Source organism: Musa acuminata, chromosome BXJ1-6, assembly GCF_036884655.1.
Source record: "Musa acuminata AAA Group cultivar baxijiao chromosome BXJ1-6, Cavendish_Baxijiao_AAA, whole genome shotgun sequence".
NCBI lineage: Eukaryota > Viridiplantae > Streptophyta > Magnoliopsida > Zingiberales > Musaceae > Musa > Musa acuminata.
In genome coordinates this window covers 4,098,302-4,121,388 of record NC_088332.1, presented here as the reverse complement: position 1 = coordinate 4,121,388, position 23,087 = coordinate 4,098,302, and the positions used below count along the sequence as shown (strand labels likewise).

Genomic DNA, 23,087 nt, shown 5'->3' with positions numbered 1-23,087 from the left:
CTCAATCCATTAACGAAGGTTCAATCAGTAAAATAGTCACAACAGGTTACATAAGCTGATGGAGCTTTATGTGATAAAGAGCCCTACCGTTATGACAGTAATAATGAACTGCAATTAAAGAATAATAAATAACACAAAGTTAATTGTGAAGTTTAGGGGGAGAAGAGAAAAGGGTCTCTTTGATTAGAACCAACCACGGAAACTATTGCAAAAAAAGTTTATGAAGCTACCGGTAGTTGGAGTGTTCCTACCGTTTCAAAATTGTTCATTTTTTTGATGAAAAATTTATGCACCGATAACGTGAAACACTAAACATGAATTTTTTATTTTTTTATTCTAAAAGTACAGATTTTTCATATTTCTCAAAGAGCATCTTGTATTTATTATAATCCTTGGAGCAAGTATCTAGTTACACCATCGATCTAATCACCCATGTATAAGATTTATATTGTTAAATTATAATTTTTTTAGTATGATTATAATATTTTTATTAACTCCATTTAAACACTATAAATCTATCTAAAAATAGTTACTAGAGAGACAAACTGACTCGAAATAAAAAATCAGTTTATACAAAAAAAAAAAAAAAATTAAATAAATATTTTTATTCAATAATGATTTATTTATAGCATAATTTTTTTAAATGATATCATGAACCATTGGTCGTTGATACATCACTATCACTATCACTAGATGAATATGACACATAAAGATACATCGCTTTATGTATTCGCAAATTAGTGTATATAATTTTGTTTTTGGATAGAGAAGTTTACTTATGACTCAAATTAAAATATTCGTGAGAAGTGGAAGGCGCACACATTGGTGATGCTGACGACTCGACAGTAACAACAATAAATACTAAAGAAAAAAAAGATGAATGGACGGACAACTTTATTTTGAAGAGTATCTTGCAATGGGAATCTGAACAAGGGAGAGACGGACTCTTAGATAAAGACATGATATGTGGAGTTTTTTTAGCTTTTTAACCCGACATGAGACCCACAGGTTATATGAACTCAAGGAGTTGTACCTGTTCATTAAAGTTTGCACTGCCCACCAAGATTCCAGGGTGCTTATGGTTGGAGTTGTATGATCTTTGACGATAGACTTGCCAGGTTTTAGATCTTCGACACCTGCATGTGCACCATTTTACACCTCTGATACACTGCTACTGTGTCCTAATGCATCATTGTAACTTTCAGTGAGAGCTAGAGACGTGACCCAACAGAAATATATTGTGATTGGAAAGTATTCTGTGAGAGAGCCAGAGATGTGAATACTTTTGTATGATGGCCAACACTAGGTTTTACGGCCTAACCCCTCATGTTGGGACCACTTGATCTAATAACTGCGTTGGTGAGTCAGAAACATAATAAGTGTTCCTCAATAAATTGTTGTGTACATCTCATGAGAAAGCTCTAGTGTGCCAAACGGTTCTCTATGATAATATGGGCCCCTTGGAAAATAAATATTCGATTAAAAATCTCCAAAAAAACTAGATTGAAGTCCAATGGGAGGGAAAAAAATTGAAGATAAAGCTTGATCCATCTTACATCATCCAGACCAGATCTACAAATAAAAAGAAGACATATAACTAGCTGTGGTATTGAGATCAAACATTTTGGGATTAGTATCATGAACACGAAAAAACTTTAAAACTATTCTATCTTAAGATGAAGAGATCCTCAAACAAAAAACCTGGCAGTCTACTTGACTTAATTTAGATTTTTTTACTTTGAAGCTTGTGCAAGGCCCTGATTATTCCCATCCCAAAAAATTGTTGACCATTTCTTGTATATAAGACTAGGTAAAGTCTTATATGTCGACTTAAATTTAGACATAGTGTTTAATATAATGACAGTTTTCAACGACATTCCCATAAAATTTAGTTTGAAGTTATTCTATTTGTATTTTGGTTCTATACTAAGTACCCAAAAAAATTTTGTGTGCATTGAGAATCAGACTATATTCCCAAAGCTTCTCGTTTAGTTGATTAAAAGCCATCTTGAAAATAACTTTCATCAAAGTTCGTGAACTTCATTCAATAACTAATTCTCACTTTGATGACTTTAAATCATAGAGAGATTAAGTTATTCAAAACACTATACATTCTACTCACTGTAGCCATATGAGTACAAGATGTAGCTGTGACCATAAAATTGCTTTGTTGCAAATAGTCGAATATGGACATTTGGAATCTATTTAATATCAATTTATGTCTGGTCCAAGGGCATTCAAACGAGTTAAATGTGAAAACGAATATGTAAAAATTAGAAATTCATTTGGAGCAAATGAAAATATGAAATAAGTTAGATGCTGCTTCTCTTGGTAACAGATTTATCATACATGGTGCCTAGATCAAGTGAATGGGTAAAAGCAGCCAGTTTCATGTCATAGGACAGTGCTTAAGGCTTGTTTTACAATAGTCAATCTATGAAAATATGTATAGAAGTTGGTCTTGACAAAGAAAAAATATTGAGGTGGATGTGTAAGGTCACTAAAAAAATGAAATAAAAATATTTTCATTCACAAAGAATTGCTTACAACTCCAATAAAGGAAAACATGAAAAAAATATATTTAAAATGATGTGAACATATTCAAAAACGGTTTATGGTTGTCCTTGCCAAACAAGATGGACCAGTAAAAATTAGTAATGCAAGAAGATAAAAAGATAGAGCTAAGAAAAATTAACAAAAAATATTCGATTATAAATAACTAAATCTTGAGAAAAGATTCATATTATTCACCTAGAATCGTTGGAACATGAATGCTTGTAGTTGTTGCAGAAGATTAGCAAAATAATACTGTCTTACTGCATCTTGTTGTAAAAATATTATGATTTTGTCTGAACCATGATTTGAACCCTAATATGGAATGAGCACTTTGGATTTTCAGTTGAAGATGTATCCACATATCTAGTAGTGAATAATAATGAAGTTGAAAGGAGCCAGGCATCCAGTATCTGAACAAATTTGTTGTGCTCAGGTCAGATTTAGGAATCTTGATCCTGGTGAAGTGGAGGATATGTAAAGGAAGCTCTTCAAAGGTTTGGAGGTAAGAAACAGATAAAAAAGAAGACTGGGTCAGTTGACCACTTCCTAATATAACTATGCATCTCTGTAGCTAGCAAATCTTGCAAAACCATAGTACAATAAATAATCTTCAAAATGTCTTGGCTACACTAACCTCAACCACCATGTACAAACACATTCATTTAATATGATAATAATGAAGTACTATGTGTGAATTGCTTCCATATTTGATTAATTTTAAGTAGCTTATCTTTCCATTGTTGTGAAATGCTTGTATATATCCTATTAGAATTTAGAAATTTTGAAATGCTAATTTTCAAGTGATGGTAAGACATTTAACAAGAAATGTGAAAATAAATAACTCAAGGTGACATCTAAACGATGACCTAGGATCTAAGCTACCGCATGGGAATCAGGGTAGGAAAATAAGATGGATGGTTCTTCTCCTTGTTGAGTTCCAAACCCTCTATCCCGACTACTTGGCCTTTGTTGCATTCTCCAATGGCCAAAATACAATTGAAAAATCTACGAATTTGTTCTCTTTAGTCATGTTATTGCTATCAGACTGATGTACTCCTTGTTGATTGTTTTATGTATAACAAATATATATGGGATAACATAACCAATATTTTTTTCCTAAAATTCCTCAAATGGAAAAGAAAAAGGCAACAAATTTTGGATGAGTTTACCCTTTCTGAAGGGTAAACATCAAATTAGAACCAATCAAACAAGATATAGAAGGCCATTGGAGGAATGCATAAGTTCACTGGTTATGTTTATTGCTCCTAGATATCCCCTTATAAAACTATATTTTCAGAAATATCTGCAAGCCAGTATAACCAATAATCCATCTAACAGCCATAAACTTCAAGTTCATAACAAAAGTCTATTGAAAAGGTCACCTAAAAAAGATACTTAGCCCCATGTTATTTGGCTGCTCAAGGCAAGAAACGGATGTGATAATATTCAAATGGCTTTGATATCAAGACAAAATGGCCCAAACAGAATTAAGCAACCTTCTCACAGCACTTACAGTAAAACAAATACCTTTTTTTTCTTGCAAAGGGTAGTGACCAAGGTGGGCTTCGAGTCCAAGAATCTTGCGATATAATGTCAAAGTCTTTACTGATTAGGTAGTTGACACCTATAGTAAAACAAACACTATGCATGACTAAAGGGAGAGAGGAAAAAAAAAAGGTCTTAAATATCCACCATCACATATGACTGCATATAGTTAGACTTTCTCAAGTAGAAATCTTAGGTAGCCATAAAAAAATATGAACATCAAATGATCAGAGTAATGACACTGAAGTTTTCAAAGGTCCCATATTGGTAATCTTCATGCACCACCAAATATGAAAACAAGAAAGGGTTTCGTCCATTTAGATAAAATATAACCAATTCATGCACAACAAAATCCTAGTTATTTTCCTCCTTTCAAAGTCCATCAAGACATACAAATATCATGAGGACAATTAAGAAGTTGGAATTATAAGCAGCAAAGAAAAGCATGATGATAGCATGTCACAAGCTAAGTAGCAGAACTCAGATTTATCATGAATGATGTTGCACAATGACAACTAGATGTATGATGAAGCTTAAATAACTACTAATCTGTGTAAAACCAACATGGCAATATCGTGAAGCAAGACAGAGATGAATTCCAGACCTCGTTATTAAGTAGATAACTCGTCGGAACACGGAGAACCAGATGAACGACAAACAAATAACGAACACATTGCAATCCACAGAAACGGATGATCGGACACACACATTCTGAATCCATCGAGAACAACCATCGTACTCGATTCAGAGCACCCAAAAACAGAACAAGAACAATGAGATCGATCATCGGACCAACAAAGAGGAAGGAACCAAAACATCAAATCCAAAACCCACCATCAGAGCTCGTTCTTGATACCAGACCCCGGAATTCAAGAGAACCCTCATCGAGTTACGAAACGAAGATGATCGGAACAGGATAAGAACAGACTCCAATCGATACAGTCGAATGGAGTTCAGAAAATTACCGGGTAATGCGATCTGAAAGCGAGAAAACGTTCGATCTATGAAACAAAGGATCCATCACTAAAAGAAACGAAGACGATCGAGAAAAGGAAGCTGGATTGAGCGATCGGAAGAGGGGCGTGGAAACCTAAATTATACCCGGGAAATGGCACTTCAAAGATTTCAGGTACGATGGGATCGGCCAGCCCGGTTAAGAAAGGTCTCGGATTGCCTGTTAGGATCAATCAGCATACAGGTTTTCCCCGTCACTTCGTCTTTTCCCACTGCATTTTTATCTGGGTCCCACTCATAATGGTTTGTGTATCAATATCGAAAAGCTGAACCCTGTTCTTCCTTATATAGGAAATCTTCATTTTCACTTGAGTGTGTCCACCCACCTATATGTGCTCGATCAAATAAATCGTAACCCCCATAATAACCAATAATTAGCACCCCCAAAAAAATAAAAACAAAAAAGTGAAATGACCAATACACCCTTGCGGGGATGGCATTATCGTAATTCAGTGTGACATGAAACGTGGTATATAACCATGGGCATATCTGTAAATTGAGAGGTAGCACAAGGAAATGCATTGTCATGGTAGATATATGCTTATATGAATTTTTGAGGTTCACATACACGTATACTAATATCTTCGACAGGCGTATAATATATTAAGAAAAATAACGGAAAAAATTATGGAGGAGGAAGCTTAAATCAATGGGTTTTTTGTTTCTATGTAAATCTATATTTCTAATGATGTTTTTTAAGGTCATTAGAATAAAATAATCAAAAATAATAGTTAGTAAAAATGATTTATACTTAAGGTTATAGTTATGGTCGATTGTTTGTTATATGTCAATACTTTCACTAGTATTATTAACACTGTTATAATTTCACATTTCAAATAACTTTTGAATATATATTTAAAAATATTTATATAAATGATTGTATAACTGCAATATGCCATTACTTGCGATAGCATTCATTAATTATTATAGTTAAAATACTAATAAAAATAATTATATTTATAGTTGTTGGATAATCAAAAGTTTTGATTATAATTATTTTAAGAAAATATAGTTATGAACTTTATAATAACCAAATTCTCCATCACCAACCATACCAATTCCATTATTCATGTGTCACTCTCCCTAAGCTGGCAAGTGTTGTGAAACCCCATCCAACTTTGCTGGTCCACATTCCCATTGCAAGCAATTGCGGTCACACCATTCTGTCATGAGAGCTCTATGATTCATGGATTCAAGTATATGAATTTAAATTCTTATTTGGCATATTATGCGCATATTATCGTTTTACATCATCACAATTAACATATTTATTTTCTAAGCCAGTTGATATGATCAAATAATTAATTTTATTTCATGAAGTGCATATCTATCTTCGAAATGTTCTTAGGACATTTATCATGCGAATTGGGGCCAGCAGATGTTAGGATAGAGTTCTATAAAGTTCCCACCGATACATTGCACCGATGGAAGCGACGAAGATTATGGCCACCTCGTCATCGCCCACCAACCGCACGATGGCTGATCCGACGGTGCACACCGCAGGCTCCTGCGACCTCGCATGCCAACCTACTATGCTATTCTTTGGACAAACTTAGTTCACTATAACTTTAACGTAGTCAACGGGTAATGGTGTGTGCTTGATTTGGTCAATACAAACTAACATACAATTTGTTCGCATCATTTGATGTAATAAAATTAATTTGAGTTAGTTCAATTTTTTTAGTATACTCATATTTAGAGGTAGGGATGTTATGATATTATTATGTTCCAATCTAAAATTTTAGCTTAGTAATGCAGCCATATAAGTTAGTTCATAACAAATCCTAAGAGAATATTTCACTTATGTTATATAATATTTTTGTTAGTCAATCCCACCATAAAAAACTCCTAAATTCATTATTACTTATTCGAAACTTTTGATTGACCTCATCCGACCTCGATCTTTATACATGACTTAATCATTCCATATATATCAAAATGATATTTTTGGATCATCGATTTATATTTATTTATTTATTCTTGGCATTCACTATATTATCAACCTAACTTAAATTGAAGCATAAATACTTGATAATTCAATTCACTACGTAGAATATATATAAAGCTCAATCAAACTAATTGATTATCTAAATCGATTAAAACTCGATTGAAATGATTTTTCGTCTATAATCATTTAAGACCTAATTAATAGACATCCGATCCAATTTAAATGAGTCATATAGGTAATGGTACTCGAACGAACCCATTGCGTATTCTACATTGATTCACCAATGCTTCTCCACCTAACAAAGAAAGTGACACAACAACTAAGCATTCATTGGCGATGTGAGGATGGCTTATATAATTTTCCGAAAAATAAAGACAATTAAAAGACATTAAATGGAGTTTCTGTCGAGAATATGACGCAATAAATTGGTTGGATGCGTAATCGGATCGTATCTCGAGCCCGTTTCCGACCGACATGACTTGATTGGATCCATTCGTGCTATCGGACCCGAGTTCGCGTTGACGCTTTCCCTCGAAGCCACAAGGAACTCGTCGCGAATCTTGATGTAACGAGGCTTCCGTCAATTCGCGGTGGAAATTGCCTGCACGAATATCGAGGTGGGAGGTCCTCGTCGTCACGCAACTTTGGGAGCACTTCAAGTTGGGCAACGCTGACGTGGCGAAATCTCATGCGTTCGCAGGAGGCCGCGGGAGCAAACGGAGTCGCTAAGATTGCCGCTTCGGTGTCTGAAACCGATGACATCGCGCCAGCGTTACTAAAGCTGGTAAATGCGCTTTCATTCTCTCTTCGTTGCCGACAGAAGCGAGGAGGAGCGGAAAGGAGAAAAGAAGGGAAGAGGCGAGAGTTATTCTTCCTCCTCTGCCTCCCAAGATCCAGATGGGGTGGGGGTGGCTCGGATATCGGGATCTCCATCAGGGTGAAAAGCGGTGGAGTAAACGGCGGCAGCCGGTGAGATCTTGACGCCGGCTTGTGGATTCGAGATCCGTCCCTTGGTGGAGTTTGGCGAGCTTAATTTCTTGCATCGAATAAGTCGGTGGAAGAGGAGGCCATGGCGAGCTGGAGGTACAAGGCCGGTTTGTTTCTCATCCTGGCGGTGGTCGTCATTTGGGTCACCTCCGCCGAAGTCACGCAGGTCTAACCTAAATCCCTGCCTTTCCGTTTCTTGGCTTTGTCTGTGGATAAGGACCCCTGTTGTATCTTTCTTTTGAATTGCATTGCTATTGGTAAAGCTTTTGATGCTCGAGGATTACTGTCTCTTGTCATTTATGCTTTTTCTGTGAATTTAATATTGAAGTTCTCTTTTGGTTCTGCTCTCTAATGTCGCGAGAGAACGTTTGAAACGGTCGCTCGAGCAAACAATTACTTTGTTAGGGAAAAGGGAAAAGCTTGGTGGGTGTTTCCGAAGGCCAATTTTAGGGGTAAATTTGTATTTTTGATCATCTTTGGACTCCTATTGATGAACGCCAGGAACCATTTGTCCAATCAGAATTGTCTCGGCGGATGACTCACCACCATTTTTTTGCATCTTAGCAATGGAAGAAGGTCTAGCCAAGTCATTGGATATTTGACCGAGGAGATTAATCACTCAGTGCCTTGATTTATGGACCAGAAGCCAAAGCATTACGGATAACTCTTGATATAATCGCTCTTGATGGGTTTATTTTAAAGAACATTATGGGATAAATGGAAGTACTATGTAACAAAATAAAAGATGTAAACGACCTCAAAAACAATATGCTCATGAAGCGCAAAGAAAATTTTTCATTAGCATTCTGGGATGAGTTTTGGAGGCAGTTGCATATCCGTATGATTGTTTGACAGAAGACACCAATGCGTTTATGGTAGTCCTAGCACATAAGACTCATAGTGTAGGAGAATTTCGAGCAAACAATTTGGAAGAAGACTGAATCGACTCTATGGGACCATAGTACTTTGGTCATGAGTATGACTGGATATTGAAATAGTAATTTAAGTCATATTTCTAATTCTTGGGATTAGGCAAGTTGAACCTACAGGATCCATTGTACCAATCGTATTCTACCAAGGGTTCAGGCACCATATACAAAGTGCACTTTGGAGGAAAGATTATCTTTGTTTCTCGGGAAAGAACTGCTAAGCACCTGTTCAAATTAAGGAGATGTATTTGGCTCTAATGACAGCATCAGATTGATGTGCCTCAATCAACTAGACACAATCTTCTTAACTGTTACATTATTACTGCTAGCATCATCTAGTTTGGCTTACTAACTCCTGAACCTACTTTCAGGTAAATGGGACACCTACTGATTCATCAACTTTGTTGTTTGATCAGATATAGATAATACACAATGTGTTTCCTTCATTTCCTTCTACTTATTTCCTTGCCGTCCTTTATCTGATTTGTTTATATTGTGTTGGAACACCATATTTGATACTATTAAGGTTTCCCATAATGAATTACTTTGTGGTCTTTTGATCATGACCTTGTTGAGTGATGAGAAACAATGATTTATTTAATTGAATGTAAACTTCATGTTAGAGAGTGAGACTTGGTACAACAGTTTGCTTCTTTATGAACTAGAAAACTAAGGTTCAAGTTTTGGAAACAATCTCTCCACTTAACTTATACCGTGTGCTAATAGTTTTGTATATTGTGAAGTTTTTGGTAGAACAAAATAAGTTTCTTCTTATATAAATTCAATAATGTTGTAAAAATATGCAGCCTGTTTTTTGTACTAATTCTTACATAATCTTTAACATTGTGATACAGGGTATATTTACAGACTACAAACAACCATTTGCTGTCACTTACTTGGGAGCCTCCCTTATGGTTGTTTACCTACCAGTAGCTTTCATCAAAGATTGGATATGTAATTTACTGAGAAAACATTCTTCTAGAAGTGGTAGAAGTACACAAATTGTCAGCAAACAATCATCTGGATCTCCTCTAAAGAATAGTGGGATTCAGAAGATGGTGGAAATGGAATCACAATCCCTTTTAACTAGAAAAGATAGCGAAGTTGACCTTTCTGCACAAGAAGAGGAACAATCATTCATTTCTGAGATCAGAGATGAAGTTGGTGCTGAAGTTCTGAAGGAAAGAAGATCATTCACTACTAAGGAGGTCATAATATATGGATTTTATCTTGCCCCTATTTGGTTCGTGACAGAGGTGAGGGTTGACTATTATTGCTGTGTATTCTGACCATGTTACATTCTTCTCCTTATGATGCATAAATTGAGGCAAAAAGTTTATCATTGCTCGTTTTAGTTTAGAGTTCTTAAGATATAACAGCCCTTGTATGTAACTATTGTAAATTTATATTTCAAAAGGTTTTGTAACACATACTGGCCCCCAAATTCTAACATCTTCATACAATTCTGATTGTTTTTCTTTTGTGTTCATTATTCTGATAGTAGTTTTAACAAAGCTCATGCTAGTTGCTACTTTATGCTTTCTAATTCTTTTGTAATGTAGGTGTAAATTTCGCAAATTGATGTCAACGAAGTACTTTCATTTTTTTCCCTTTTTTTAGATGTCATCTCTATTTAAGATGTTACACACAAAGAGCCTTGAGTCAAAGTGATAGACGAAGTCTCAGAAGTTCTTTTCTTTCGGGTGATGTTATCTATCTAAATGGCTGTATATGCATTTCTTCAGGATTTCAGTAGAAATTTATTACAATATTAGACTTTTTGGATGGCACACGCACAGATTCTTGTAAGTGGTAAAATGGAAATGCTTTTAGATAACCCTATGAAATGTCCTTCACCCCTATAAGAACTGAGGAATGTTCAAGCTAATCCTAAACAAAGTTAATTCTTCGAATGTTTTTGTTTGTATACAGCTTATACACTATTTAGGGGTGTTATGCTCAATAAAGAAAAAAGAAAACTGTGCTCTAATGTAAAGCTACATTTTTTAATTATGTAAGGGTACTAATATTTCTTTTGATGGATGGATATAGTATTTATCAAATGCAGCACTTGCAAGAACCAGTGTGGCAAGTACCACTGTGTTATCTTCAACTTCAGGGCTCTTTACTCTTTTTGTTGGTGTACTTCTGCGGCAAGACTCCTTAAACATGGCCAAAGTGGTTGCTGTTTTCGTTAGCATGGCTGGCGTTGTGATGACTACTCTTGGCAAGACTTGGGCAGCAGATGAGTCACAAATGAGCACCGCTAGGTACATTTTGTGTGTCGGTTGTTCTCTTTTGTGGTTGACTCGGGATATTCATATTTCTTTCTATGCATTTTTCAAGTTTTATTTCAGAACTTTAAACTTGATTTTAGGAAGAATTTCTTATAACTCGTCTTCCTTTCTTTATCATATATCTCATCAGTGATTGATAGCCTTTATTTCTGAAAATCAGAGTTCTACTCTTTGCAGTAATGGGAAGCGATCGCTTGCAGGGGATCTATTCGGTCTTCTTTCAGCGATGACATATGGTCTCTTTACTGGTATAGTAGGATCTGTATGTTCTTGCATTTTTGGTGTAAGCCCCAACTGGTTATGGATCACCAGACTCACGAAATACCAAACATGAACAATGCAGTGCTTCTCAAAAAGTTTGCAGGAGAGGAAGGGGAAGGAGTTGATGTTCAAAAGCTGTTTGGATATGTTGGACTGTTTACACTTGTAGCTTTGTGGTGGCTTGGTAAAGACATTACTATGCTCTCTTACTAGATTAGAATGTCTGATATGTATAACAGGCTATAAGAATAAGAACTTATTATCAGTTATTTTGTCAAAACAATCCAACTCCTTTGGCTGCTCTAACAAATATTTTGAGTTGTAACTACAATTTTCATGCTTGTGATTTAGTGACAATTTAATTATATTCAATAGACACTATTTACTGATGATGAACAAGCAGACAGCGTTTTATGAGTCTGTCAGAAGGAGTTGACTATTATAGAGATGCTTCTCAGATCATTTGTTGTTTGCTTCTCTTGATAAAAGCTTGTTGACTCAAGAATAAAATACGATGCATTTAACACAAAATTGTAAAGAAAAAAAGCCTGATAGTTCTTTGAAAGACCTGTAGCTACCCTCTGCAAAATTTGCTAATATTATGAGAATTTGCACATATTCTGTGTGATACTATGACACTTGGCATAGTTCTGACTTCTGACAATAGAACTTAACCAAGATCAACATGGGAACATTTATAGTAAATTTTAGAGGATGAAACAAAGCATAAATGTGTTATTGAGTCAACTATCTGCTCTAAGAGACTTGAGGCTGTTTTGTTCTCAATCACTCAATGCTGTTGGTAATTAATGGTGTTACAGTGTTTGGAGAGTGTATATTGTCCTGAATTGCACCTGCCCTGTTTTTGGTCACGAAGAAATGCTTTCTTTCTACCTAGATTTAAATGAGCAGCTTGCAATACCTTGCATTATGCACATTTCTGTGGGCACTTCATTCTTTCCTTTAGAACCTAGGTTCATGTTGCCATTTATGTGCCACCTTTGACATTGTTGATAAGACAGTTGATGAGTCTCCTACTTATATTACCTTATCAGTGTTTTCTATTCTGAAAAGTGTTTATTCTTAATAATGATGATTTGAGAATTTTTGTTTATCTGCTAACTTGCTGCTTAACTTTTTCGAACATATGTTGCTGTTCTGTCTTTGCAGTGTGGCCGTTGACTGCATTAGGGATCGAACCCAAGTTTACGATACCTCACTCTGCTAAAATGGAAGAAGTAGTGCTTGCTAATGGCTTTGTAGGAAGTGTACTCTCGGACTACTTCTGGTACATGTCCGACATAGTCGTAATGAAATTAGAATCATTGGACTTGTATTTGATTTAGAATATTATCTGCAACAGGGCATTGTGTGTTGTTTGGACCACACCTTTGGTAGCGACCTTAGGCATGTCGCTTACAATACCACTCGCCATGGTAGCTGATATGGTCATTCATGGTCGACATTATTCAGCAGTCTATATCCTTGGCTCAGCTCAGGTAATCTACCAAATGGCAGTTATTTTCTCATGATTGTCTCCGTTCTTGATAATTAAGCATGCATCTTTTATGCTTCTCTATAACTGATTTTTATGGGAAAAAGGTAATCTTGCTCTAAGCTCACAGTATTGTGGTGCACTGAAATTCCATTTAATGGGAAATCATAGGACTTACCAAGGTTCCTTGTCCAAAGAAACATGTCTAATATTACTTGCTATAGTTGGCATTTATGATTTTCAACTGAAATTCCATCCAAGGGAAGGTCAGGAATTTACTACTGTCAAAATAACAGAGCAAAGTTAATCCAATGGTTTGACAACTAATCATTTGCTACTTCAAAAGAATAAATTAAGTTCTACACACATAAGCCAAGGGAATCAATAAGAGCTAGCAACAATTTGAAAGAGACCTTTTTGGGGAAAAAAATACATCTTCTATAAAGACCATTGCAAAACCATGGATAATTGTGGACCCCTCTCTTTAATCTTATCATTTTCCTTTTTTTTTTGCCCTTCACAGTTGACGGTATGTAACAAACATCTTGTTTGATGGCCACCCATGGCTTACCTCTTTATATAAAGAAGATATAATTCATCTCTATTTCAATGTGGGAAGTTAAACGCTCTTTTGGTGGGATCATCGTTATCCAAACAAGTGCTGTATCCTTGTTTCAAATTCAGCAGTGTGAAGACATTGAAAAAACATTCTAGAACCTAGTGTCTCACTGTCTTGGGCTAACATTGACAAATAATATGGACCTTTTCTATCTCTCTTGCAACGTCCTCTTCTCATAGGATTTTGGTACGCTACAATTCTGTGTCTCACTTCACAGACCTCTATCTGCTCTTTACAGCTATTCTAGTTCAAAATCTGTCGTAAACAGGTCCTTACTGCTATGAAAAAACTAGCCGGTGCCAGCCACTTGTCCAAATGTGTTTGATCCAATTTTCAAAAATCATCTGAACTTTACCTATATGGGTCATTCATCATGACGATTCTGTGAAGCAAGATACTATTCACTGCCATCATTTCATATTGTTCCAACAATTCAACTCATAGGGTTGTCTGAAATTCTTTTATTCTTATTATTTAGTAATTTGGCCAACCTCGGTCATAAGCTAAAATTGTTCTGTTTAATTTCTCCACCTTGGGTCTTTCCACTAAGATGTGTTATTGTAACATCCTATTTAGATTTTTTATCCAAGAATTCTCCAGAGCACGTCCACTTGATTCCTATCCTTGATGGGTGCTATTGTTTTAATATCAGAGACTGAAAATTTCATGAACCAATAGACTCTATCCTACTCACATAAGTGCAACACCATAAGGAGAATAGAGAAAATAATCAAGGACTATAATGATGGTAGGCATAAAAGTTGTTGCTTTTCAGTGGCATATGTCCTTGAAGGAAGCACGTTGGAAACTGTCAAATAAAAAAAATGATTTATCTGAGCTTAAATTAATAAATATGTATCCTAATATCTAAATTCAGGCTTTCACAAGCATGAAAGAATTGTCATAACTGTCACCAATTTGAAGAGATTTTACTCAGTTCATAGGGGGCATCGTATATCCTGCACAAGCCTGATAGAAAACTAGAAAGAGCCCAACAAGTCTCTTTGTTCTTTTCTCTCCCTACTCTTCATACAACCAACAAACATATGTTATTGAATATTCACCCATGGTTACTCTCCTTTTGTATATAATGGTGTGCTGATCAACTGAAGGCCTACAACTTTCTTTGACTTAGAATGGTCCATGATCCAAACAAAAAACAAGATCTTTTGCTTGTGCAATAGGAAAGCACCTGTAGGAAGCATCACCCTAAGGACGAAACTGTCATGGAAAGGATGTATGCCTTTGTACATGATGATAACATAATCATGTAACACAGTGGAATAACTTAAACCCCTTGTGCATATATTTGAACTTGGGTTTTACTCAAGACCATCATATAGATATTCAAATGATAAGCCAATTTATTCCCAAGAGAACCTTGAGCTGGAGGACAGGGTTTTGATTCTGAGTGGAGCCTTTAATGCAAGTGATGATGGGTTTCACCACTCTCATGTAACACAGTAGAATAATGCGAATCCATTGTGCATATATTTATTTGAACCTAGCATTTACCCATGCCAGTGCACATAAATATTTCAATGATGAACCAGTTTATTCTCAAGGCATACCTGAGCTGGAGAACAGGGTTTCGACTCTCTGAGTGGAGCCTTTAGTGCAAGTGATTATGGGTTTACCACTCTCAAGAAAACCCTAAGCCTTTCTATGCACAGGAGCACAACCAAGACCCCTATATAGAATTGTGGGTATTTATTCCATCGAAAATTACCCTAGTTTGGCATGTTCAACTTGGATGGGCAGCCACAAATCTTGATGATATCTAATAGAACTCCATAGCTTTTGACATTGTATTTACCAAATATATGAGACTTGGGAACCAAGTATACCATTTTATTAGTACCTTATTGGTGTATTCCATGCATGGCCATACTATGATTCCTAATGAGAAAAAAAAAAGCTATATCCATGTTGTATTTCAAAAGTAAGCTTACGTTAAGGATGTACAAATTTCATCTTCAAGCAAATGCGGTCTTAACCTGATTTTCTTTTTGGTCCTATTATACTTGCAGGTATTTGCTGGGTTTGTAATAGCTACTTTATCAGATCGATTATCCCGATTTTTGGGTTTCTAGCATCATCAAACGTATCGCAACACCATGATTCTTTACTCGAGAACTCTTTATGTTCGTATTGGAAATTGAAGTGATCCCAGACTACCCTCACAAATATGTCGAGCATCACACAAGAATATCTAACTATTGTATGATTGAATTTGTTGGTATAGGTAGGATTAATTGCTGCCATTTCTTTATATTCACATCTATCGTTAACTATTTTGCCAAGTGTATATAGATTTTCAGCTACCATCTTCATCCTGCAATTATTCGTAAGTGTTGTGTTCGCAACAACAGTCGGTAAATGACTGATTCGACTCTCAGAAATTTTAAATTACCAGCGTGTGTCACATTTACATGTCATGTTGCTCTTTCAGCAAGTTTTCTATTGCTTTAATGCTATTTATTTGCTTTAATGTATATAAATCTGATTTATTGTATGAAGCAATAGACTTAACTTTGTTTTGCCTACAAGTTGGTGAATCATTAGCCATGCTTTCGATCGATGGTAGAGTCCAAAGGTACCCAATTTCTTAATTGTTGAGCTGCTTTGTATGAAGCTATTGGCTTGCAACTAATGGCTGCCTTTCTAGAGTGAATACTTACAGTTGGTGGATTAAGCAGGTTGGATGAGCATGAATGCGAAGAGAAACTCACCATATCTGCATTTTCGAGAAATTGTCGTATAATTTAAGCTAGTAAAAATCTAACTATGCAAGAGAAACAAAAGTGCACAATGATGTAGATAGAATAAGCAACACCAAGCCAGGGCTCACTTGATGCATGTTCTTACCAGTCTATGCTCGATCCATTTGACTACGTACAATGTTGGATGGTATTCTGATCTGAGTTGAGAATCGTGCTTCCTTTGTGATTGATGATCTTGAGCACCTGAAGGTGATGGCTGAGCGATGTGCAGTGTCGCACGTGGGAGCCTTCGACTTACACGACTCTCCCCACTCATGCTCACTCTCTAGATGGATAAGAGCAGATATGTATCAAGACCGCATGAAGGACAGAATCAAACCAAACATAGGTAAGCCATTAGAATCAATTCAGGATACCTCCAAGAGAGTACAATGTGGGGCCTAATCTGTCAGTAATGGATCAGCTTCACGGAATGCAATTCGACACAAGCCTAATAATGATGTCACTTACGGTGCATTCAATATTTTTAATAAATATTATTAATATTTTTTTAAAAATAATAATAATATAAGTTAGTCAAATAAAAATATTATAATAATTAAAATTAATAAAATATTTAATATGTCGTTGATATATTTCGAAATATTTTATATGTTATCGATATACTTCGAAATATTTTAAAAATTAAAAAATATTTTAAATATTTAAAAGTATTATTTGAAAGAAAAAAAAATTAAAAAAGATAAATCGAGGAGGCTACTAAGCCCTCGACACTCGCGCTCCGCCTTCGCCACAGTCGTCGGATCACCGACAATGGGAGCGGCGGCGATATTGTCGGGCCTCCTTACTGAGATCCTGATCCCGGTGGCAGCCGTCGTCGGGATCGCCTTCGCGTTGGTGCAATGGCTGCTGGTCTCCAAGGTGAAGCTTTCTCCGGAGGACTCGGCCAACAGCAAAGTTGGGGTCTCCGACTACCTCATCGAGGAGGAGGAAGGGCTCAATGACCACAACGTCGTCGTGAAGTGCGCCGAGATCCAGAGCGCCATCTCTGAAGGTGATAGATATAGTGTTTGTGCGTTCTTTTTAGTTATTTGGTTTTAGTTTTGCGGACACTCGAAGGGTTTTAAAGATCTTTGTCTCAGTTCTTGGGGGGAAGAAGAAGATCTTTTGTGGTTTTACGATTTTGTTTTAGCTTAAGTGGTATTTCTATGAATAATGGAGCTAATGGAAATGGTAGGTCATGATTTCTTTTAATTGATGTTTTCTTTCTCTTTTTTTTTCTCTTTTGGCTAATATTTTTTGTAGTCATTATATTTTGGTTGGATAAAAAAGAATTTTTGAGAACACATATTGGTTCGTGCTTTTCTAGTGCCCTAACGTTTTCTTCTTCTTGATTTTTCTGAAAGATAGGTTAATTTCTGAAGTTAAAAACCTCTTTTTTACTCGTATTCGTGGATATTTGTTGCTGTAGGTTGAAGTAATTTGGGGAGTAACTTCAATTTTGTTTTCTCCTAGAAATGTGTTATCATACTTATAAATGTGCGGTTAATCAATCTTGGATAATCTTTCTTTGTTGGTCCTCTTAATGTTTTTTTGTCTTCTGGAATGATTATTTTGAGCTGTTTTAGAATTGTGACAATGGTTTTAGTTTATTTGCTTCTTGCTTGTTACGCTAAGGCTATGCAAGATTAAGATGTGAAGATTCAGTTGTTTGTTTCGTCGAATCTTGTATGACCTAAACCATCAAGAAGTGGTCTTTAAGTAATATGATATTTATTGAACGAAAGCATTGGAGGAAATTAAAAAAAGAATATGTCAGATGAAATTTCATGATCTTAAATTCAGATCTGGTGGTATTTTAGTGTAATTTAGATTTGGTGCTATTTTAGTGTTCTGTACCTACAGCAGCTCTAAACTTCATGATCATAAATTGACAATACAACAGAGGACAACCACAAACTCATCATGGAATTTAATCCGATTTTCTCATGGAAAGAGACTTCCTTTTCCCCTTTTTCTCCAAGTGACTAAACTTGTCTGATTTAAGTGTCACTTAAATCTTCAGATATTGCATGCAAGTCGTCTTTATCGTTGAATGTGTTGCTTCCATCTGTGGGTCTATTCCTGACAATCTCAAATTAATATTACAAAGGAAATTGCTTAGTTATAGAATTGTAATATGGCATATTGGATCAAATTTGTCTGATCAAAAGGTCGGTCCGCCATACCGTACCGTACCGGAGTTTCGACCCGGTCTTGGTACGGTACGGGTGTACCGATCGGTATACCGAGGTGTACCGAGCGGTACACCTGATTTTATCGATTTATCCCTTCAAAATATCTGAAAATTAGAAAAAAAAAAAAAGGTTAGAATAGTGTTGTCAAGTTACGAATACATACTTCTTGATTAGAAAACGAATACATACCTCTTGATTAGAAAAGTTAGGATAGTCTTAATTACTCTCTAATTAAAAAAAACGAATACATATCTCTTGATTAGAAAGTTCTTCCTCTTAATATTCCCAAATTAGCCTCGATTGAATTCACAAATCGTTGTTTTATAGAGTTTAGGAGAGAAAAAGAAAGTTTGAGAGAGAGTTTAAGAGAGTATAATGAAATAGGGGAGAGAAGAATGGTTTAAATAGGAGAAAAAGCTCCAACGGTCAAATTGACCGTTGGAACATTGTAGCATTGCTACTGTGTGGTAACAGTCGATTTCGATCGTTATCGAGTGGTGTCGGACGGTAACGGTCGAAATCGACTATTATTGAGTGGTGCCGGGCGGTAACGGTCGAAATTTCAACCGTTACCGCCCGATTTTGCCTCGTATCGCCCGATACGGGGGTTTTTGGGGCGTACCGCCCGGTAGCGGGCGGTACGCTTCGGTACGGCAGGCCTTGATTATTAGTATTACTTAGTACAGGCAAACCCTTAGTTATCAGTCATATAGTGACAATTTTTCCGACTCCAGTTGAGTTGTCGATTATTTCTTTATGCATCTGAATGTTTGCTATGCATGTGAGCAGGAGCAACTTCATTCCTTTTCACCGAATACCAATATGTTGGAATCTTCATGGTTGCTTTTGCGGTCCTGATTTTCCTATTTCTTGGTTCTGTGGAAGGCTTTAGCACAAAAGCTCAACCATGTACCTATAGCAAGGATAAGTATTGCAAACCAGCACTTGCAAACGCTGGCTTCAGTACAATCTCCTTCTTGCTTGGTGCAACAACGTCCCTGGTTTCTGGTTTTCTTGGGATGAAAATTGCAACCTATGCTAATGCAAGAACAACTCTAGAAGCTAGGAAGGGTGTTGGAAAAGCTTTCATCACCGCTTTCCGGTCTGGTGCAGTCATGGGCTTCTTGCTTGCTGCAAATGGCTTGTTGGTCCTCTATATTGCCATCAACTTATTCAAATTGTACTATGGTGATGACTGGGAAGGCCTTTTTGAGTCAATTACTGGTTATGGTCTTGGTGGGTCTTCCATGGCTCTTTTCGGTAGAGTAGGGGGTGGTATCTACACAAAAGCTGCTGATGTTGGTGCTGATCTTGTTGGTAAGGTTGAAAGGAACATTCCTGAAGATGACCCTAGAAACCCAGCTGTAAGTTCTTCTGGTTCTATATGTCATGTTTCTTACCCATGTTTTCTTCCTTATGCTTTATCTACCGAAAGTTCCAGATAAATTTATCCAGTTCATACTAGCATTCTAGTCGGTGATTTCTTTTCTTTTTTTCCTATTTTTAATTTTGTATGTATAATACAGGTGATTGCTGACAATGTTGGAGACAATGTTGGAGATATTGCTGGGATGGGATCTGATCTTTTTGGTTCTTATGCTGAATCATCATGTGCTGCACTTGTTGTTGCCTCCATTTCTTCGTTTGGAGTCAACCATGATTTCACTGCCATGTGCTACCCTTTGCTTATTAGCTCCATGGGAATCATAGTTTGTTTGATAACTACTCTCTTTGCAACCGATTTTTTTGAGATAAAGGCTGTAGAAGAAATCGAACCTGCTTTAAAATGGCAACTCATAATCTCTACTGCACTTATGACTGTTGGTATTGCAATCATCAGTTGGATAGCTCTCCCGTCAACTTTTACAATTTTCAGTTTTGGTGACCAGAAGCAGGTAAAAAATTGGTAAGTACTATGCTCCTTTTGTTTCTTAAAATGGTAAGTTTTAAAGAGAAACTAATTGTTAGAGATGGACAGGGAATTGTTCTTCTGTGTTGCAATTGGATTATGGGCTGGCCTGGTCATTGGATTTGTCACCGAATACTATACGAGTAATGCATATAGGTAAAAAAAAATGGTTCTTCTATTCTTCCAAACATGGGCTACCATGATTTTGTAATTAATTGATAGTGCTGTATGTTAACTGCTCATTTTACAGTCCTGTCCAAGATGTTGCTGATTCCTGCCGAACTGGAGCTGCCACTAATGTCATTTTTGGGCTGGCTTTAGGATACAAGTCTGTCATTATCCCCATTTTTGCCATTGCCATCAGCATATTTGTTAGCTTTAGTCTTGCTGCCATGTATGGTATTGCTGTTGCTGCTTTAGGCATGCTGAGCACTATAGCAACTGGCCTGGCCATCGACGCCTATGGACCAATCAGTGACAATGCTGGAGGCATCGCTGAGATGGCTGGAATGAGCCATAGAATTCGGGAGAGAACAGATGCACTCGATGCTGCGGGCAACACCACTGCAGCCATAGGAAAGGTATGTGCAAAATGTTTTCTGCAATCTATTAACAATGGGTCTGCTTGAAGGTTCGCAAGGAAACTTGCTCTGAGCTTGGCAAGTAAGTTGATCATGCCTTCTTGTCTTTGGCAGCTATTTTGCATTTTAGATAGGTGGATGCAGATTCTTTCACTACTTCATTTGATTAAAAAATTTGTTTGCAACTGCACTTGCAGATAACCATGTCATAAAACTGTTACTGTAATAGTGACTTCTAAGTTTGTGAAGCTGCTCTCCACAATCAGATTTCTAGTATTCATTTATCAGTTTTTTTTTTCTTCTTTTACATACAAGCTACTTGGGGAAATATTTTGAAAAAAGGCTATTTCTATAACCTCTTAGAGAAATAAGGCTATTTGAGGAAACATTTCTCTTTGAAAGCAGTCATCATATTTCTGACCAAAAATTGTGCTTATACTACGTTCTCGATTGCATCAATTAATTGCCTATGACAAAATTTTGTATTACACCTCCGAGTGTTTTGACTCTACAATTTGTGTCAACTTCATTACCAGCTATGAATATTGCACTAAGATTGTCACAAGGTTCTTTACATTTGAACTTATCTTGAGGTCCTAGGTTCTGAAAATGGTTCTTATTTTAATTGCCTTTCCCTAGGGCTTTGCTATTGGCTCGGCTGCCTTGGTGTCCCTTGCACTCTTTGGTGCCTTTGTGAGTCGGGCGGCCATCTCCACCGTTGATGTTCTGACTCCAAAGGTGTTCATCGGGTTAATTGTTGGTGCCATGCTTCCTTACTGGTTCTCGGCCATGACCATGAAGAGTGTCGGCAGTGCTGCTCTGAAGATGGTGGAGGAGGTCCGCAGGCAGTTCAACACTATACCGGGGCTTATGGATGGTAGCACTAGACCTGATTATGCGACCTGTGTAAAGATCTCCACAGATGCCTCAATCAAGGAAATGATTCCTCCTGGTGCTCTGGTGATGCTTACACCACTTATTGTTGGAACCTTCTTTGGTGTGGAAACCCTATCTGGGGTTCTTGCTGGGTCACTCGTTTCTGGGGTGCAGGTATGCAGAAATAATCTAACGATTAGTCGGCATTTGTTGTGTTAGTAATGCTGGTTTGTTATGCCACAGATTGCTATCTCTGCATCTAACACTGGTGGTGCATGGGACAATGCAAAGAAGTATATCGAGGTAACACTTCCTTTTCTACTCATGTTCTTTTACATATTAGCCTAAACGTTTACCTTTGATTGCACTTTGAGCTTTGACCCAGTAATTATTACAATAAAAAAGGTAGTTGCTCTAATGAGACTAGATGTGGTTATTTTGAATGTGTTTATTTTCCTGCCAGAGTATGTCTTAATTGCTCATATCTTTCACATCGGAGTCTCTAATTAATTGAGGCAATAATGTGATTTGCTATTCTCATTTGATGTTGTTAGGCTGGGGCATCAGAGCATGCAAGGAGTCTTGGCCCTAAAGGATCTGATCCCCACAAGGCTGCTGTTATTGGTGACACCATTGGGGACCCTCTCAAGGATACATCTGGGCCATCACTTAACATTCTCATCAAGCTAATGGCAGTGGAGTCTCTTGTGTTTGCACCATTCTTTGCTACTCATGGTGGTCTCCTGTTCAAGATCTTCTAAAATGGAGGAGAATGGGAAAACTTGATGATGCTTGTACTTTAAGAGTACTTAGATCTTAATCCACCTCAATGTTTGATTAGTAATTGCACCCGTTATTTGTCATTTTTATCTTTTGCTGTCAGAGTTATGTTTATCATCATTGGTTGATCCTGTATCACTAGATTAGGTCAGTGGTCACTGTAAAAATTCCATGTTGGCAAGGGAACAAACAAAATTTCCTTATGGATGATGATGGTAATCATGATGATCATTGTGGTCTAGTGGACAGTAAACATTCTTGAGAGAATGAGATCAAACATGTGTTTGGTGCCTCTCTTGCATGACTTACAGAATTGTGTATTGAATCTAC

General features: G+C 36.7%; 2 protein-coding genes and 1 long non-coding RNA gene across 3 annotated transcripts; 2 read left to right on the top strand and 1 right to left on the bottom strand.

Moving 5' to 3' along the window:
- Nucleotides 1–822: 822 nt before the first annotated feature.
- LOC135675706 (uncharacterized) lies at nt 823–5,171 on the bottom strand. The gene is made up of 3 exons (XR_010513971.1): nt 5,067–5,171; nt 4,084–4,180; nt 823–1,136 (listed from the first exon to the last, which is right to left on the bottom strand). It is a non-coding gene; the product is annotated as an uncharacterized LOC135675706 (long non-coding RNA).
- A 2,668-nt stretch (nt 5,172–7,839) lies between these two features.
- Nucleotides 7,840–16,142, top strand: LOC135675705 (uncharacterized vacuolar membrane protein YML018C-like). The gene is made up of 8 exons (XM_065186130.1): nt 7,840–8,216; nt 9,834–10,235; nt 11,032–11,249; nt 11,454–11,524; nt 11,620–11,721; nt 12,708–12,825; nt 12,901–13,036; nt 15,682–16,142. Exons 1-8 carry the CDS (start codon nt 8,133–8,135, stop codon nt 15,742–15,744), a joined length of 1,194 nt encoding a protein of 397 aa, XP_065042202.1. The 5' UTR covers nt 7,840–8,132; the 3' UTR covers nt 15,745–16,142.
- A 987-nt stretch (nt 16,143–17,129) lies between these two features.
- Nucleotides 17,130–23,049, top strand: LOC103986815 (pyrophosphate-energized vacuolar membrane proton pump). The gene is made up of 8 exons (XM_009404921.3): nt 17,130–17,428; nt 19,401–19,975; nt 20,138–20,517; nt 20,590–20,676; nt 20,771–21,101; nt 21,741–22,151; nt 22,221–22,280; nt 22,532–23,049. The coding sequence occupies exons 1-8, from the start codon at nt 17,188–17,190 to the stop codon at nt 22,736–22,738; spliced, it is 2,292 nt and encodes a 763-aa protein (XP_009403196.2). The 5' UTR covers nt 17,130–17,187; the 3' UTR covers nt 22,739–23,049.
- The last annotated feature ends 38 nt before the right edge of the window (nt 23,050–23,087 follow it).

Coding starts and splice junctions, on each gene's coding strand:
- LOC135675705 (XM_065186130.1), top strand. CDS start 8,133: ATGGCGAGCTGGAGGTACAAGGCCGGTTTGTTTCTCATCCTGGCGGTG. Junction 10,236..11,031: donor CTATTTGGTTCGTGACAGAG/GTGAGGGTTGAC, acceptor GGATGGATATAG/TATTTATCAAATGCAGCACT. Junction 11,722..12,707: donor TGTAGCTTTGTGGTGGCTTG/GTAAAGACATTA, acceptor CTGTCTTTGCAG/TGTGGCCGTTGACTGCATTA.
- LOC103986815 (XM_009404921.3), top strand. CDS start 17,188: ATGGGAGCGGCGGCGATATTGTCGGGCCTCCTTACTGAGATCCTGATC. Junction 17,429..19,400: donor CCAGAGCGCCATCTCTGAAG/GTGATAGATATA, acceptor GCATGTGAGCAG/GAGCAACTTCATTCCTTTTC. Junction 21,102..21,740: donor CCACTGCAGCCATAGGAAAG/GTATGTGCAAAA, acceptor GCCTTTCCCTAG/GGCTTTGCTATTGGCTCGGC.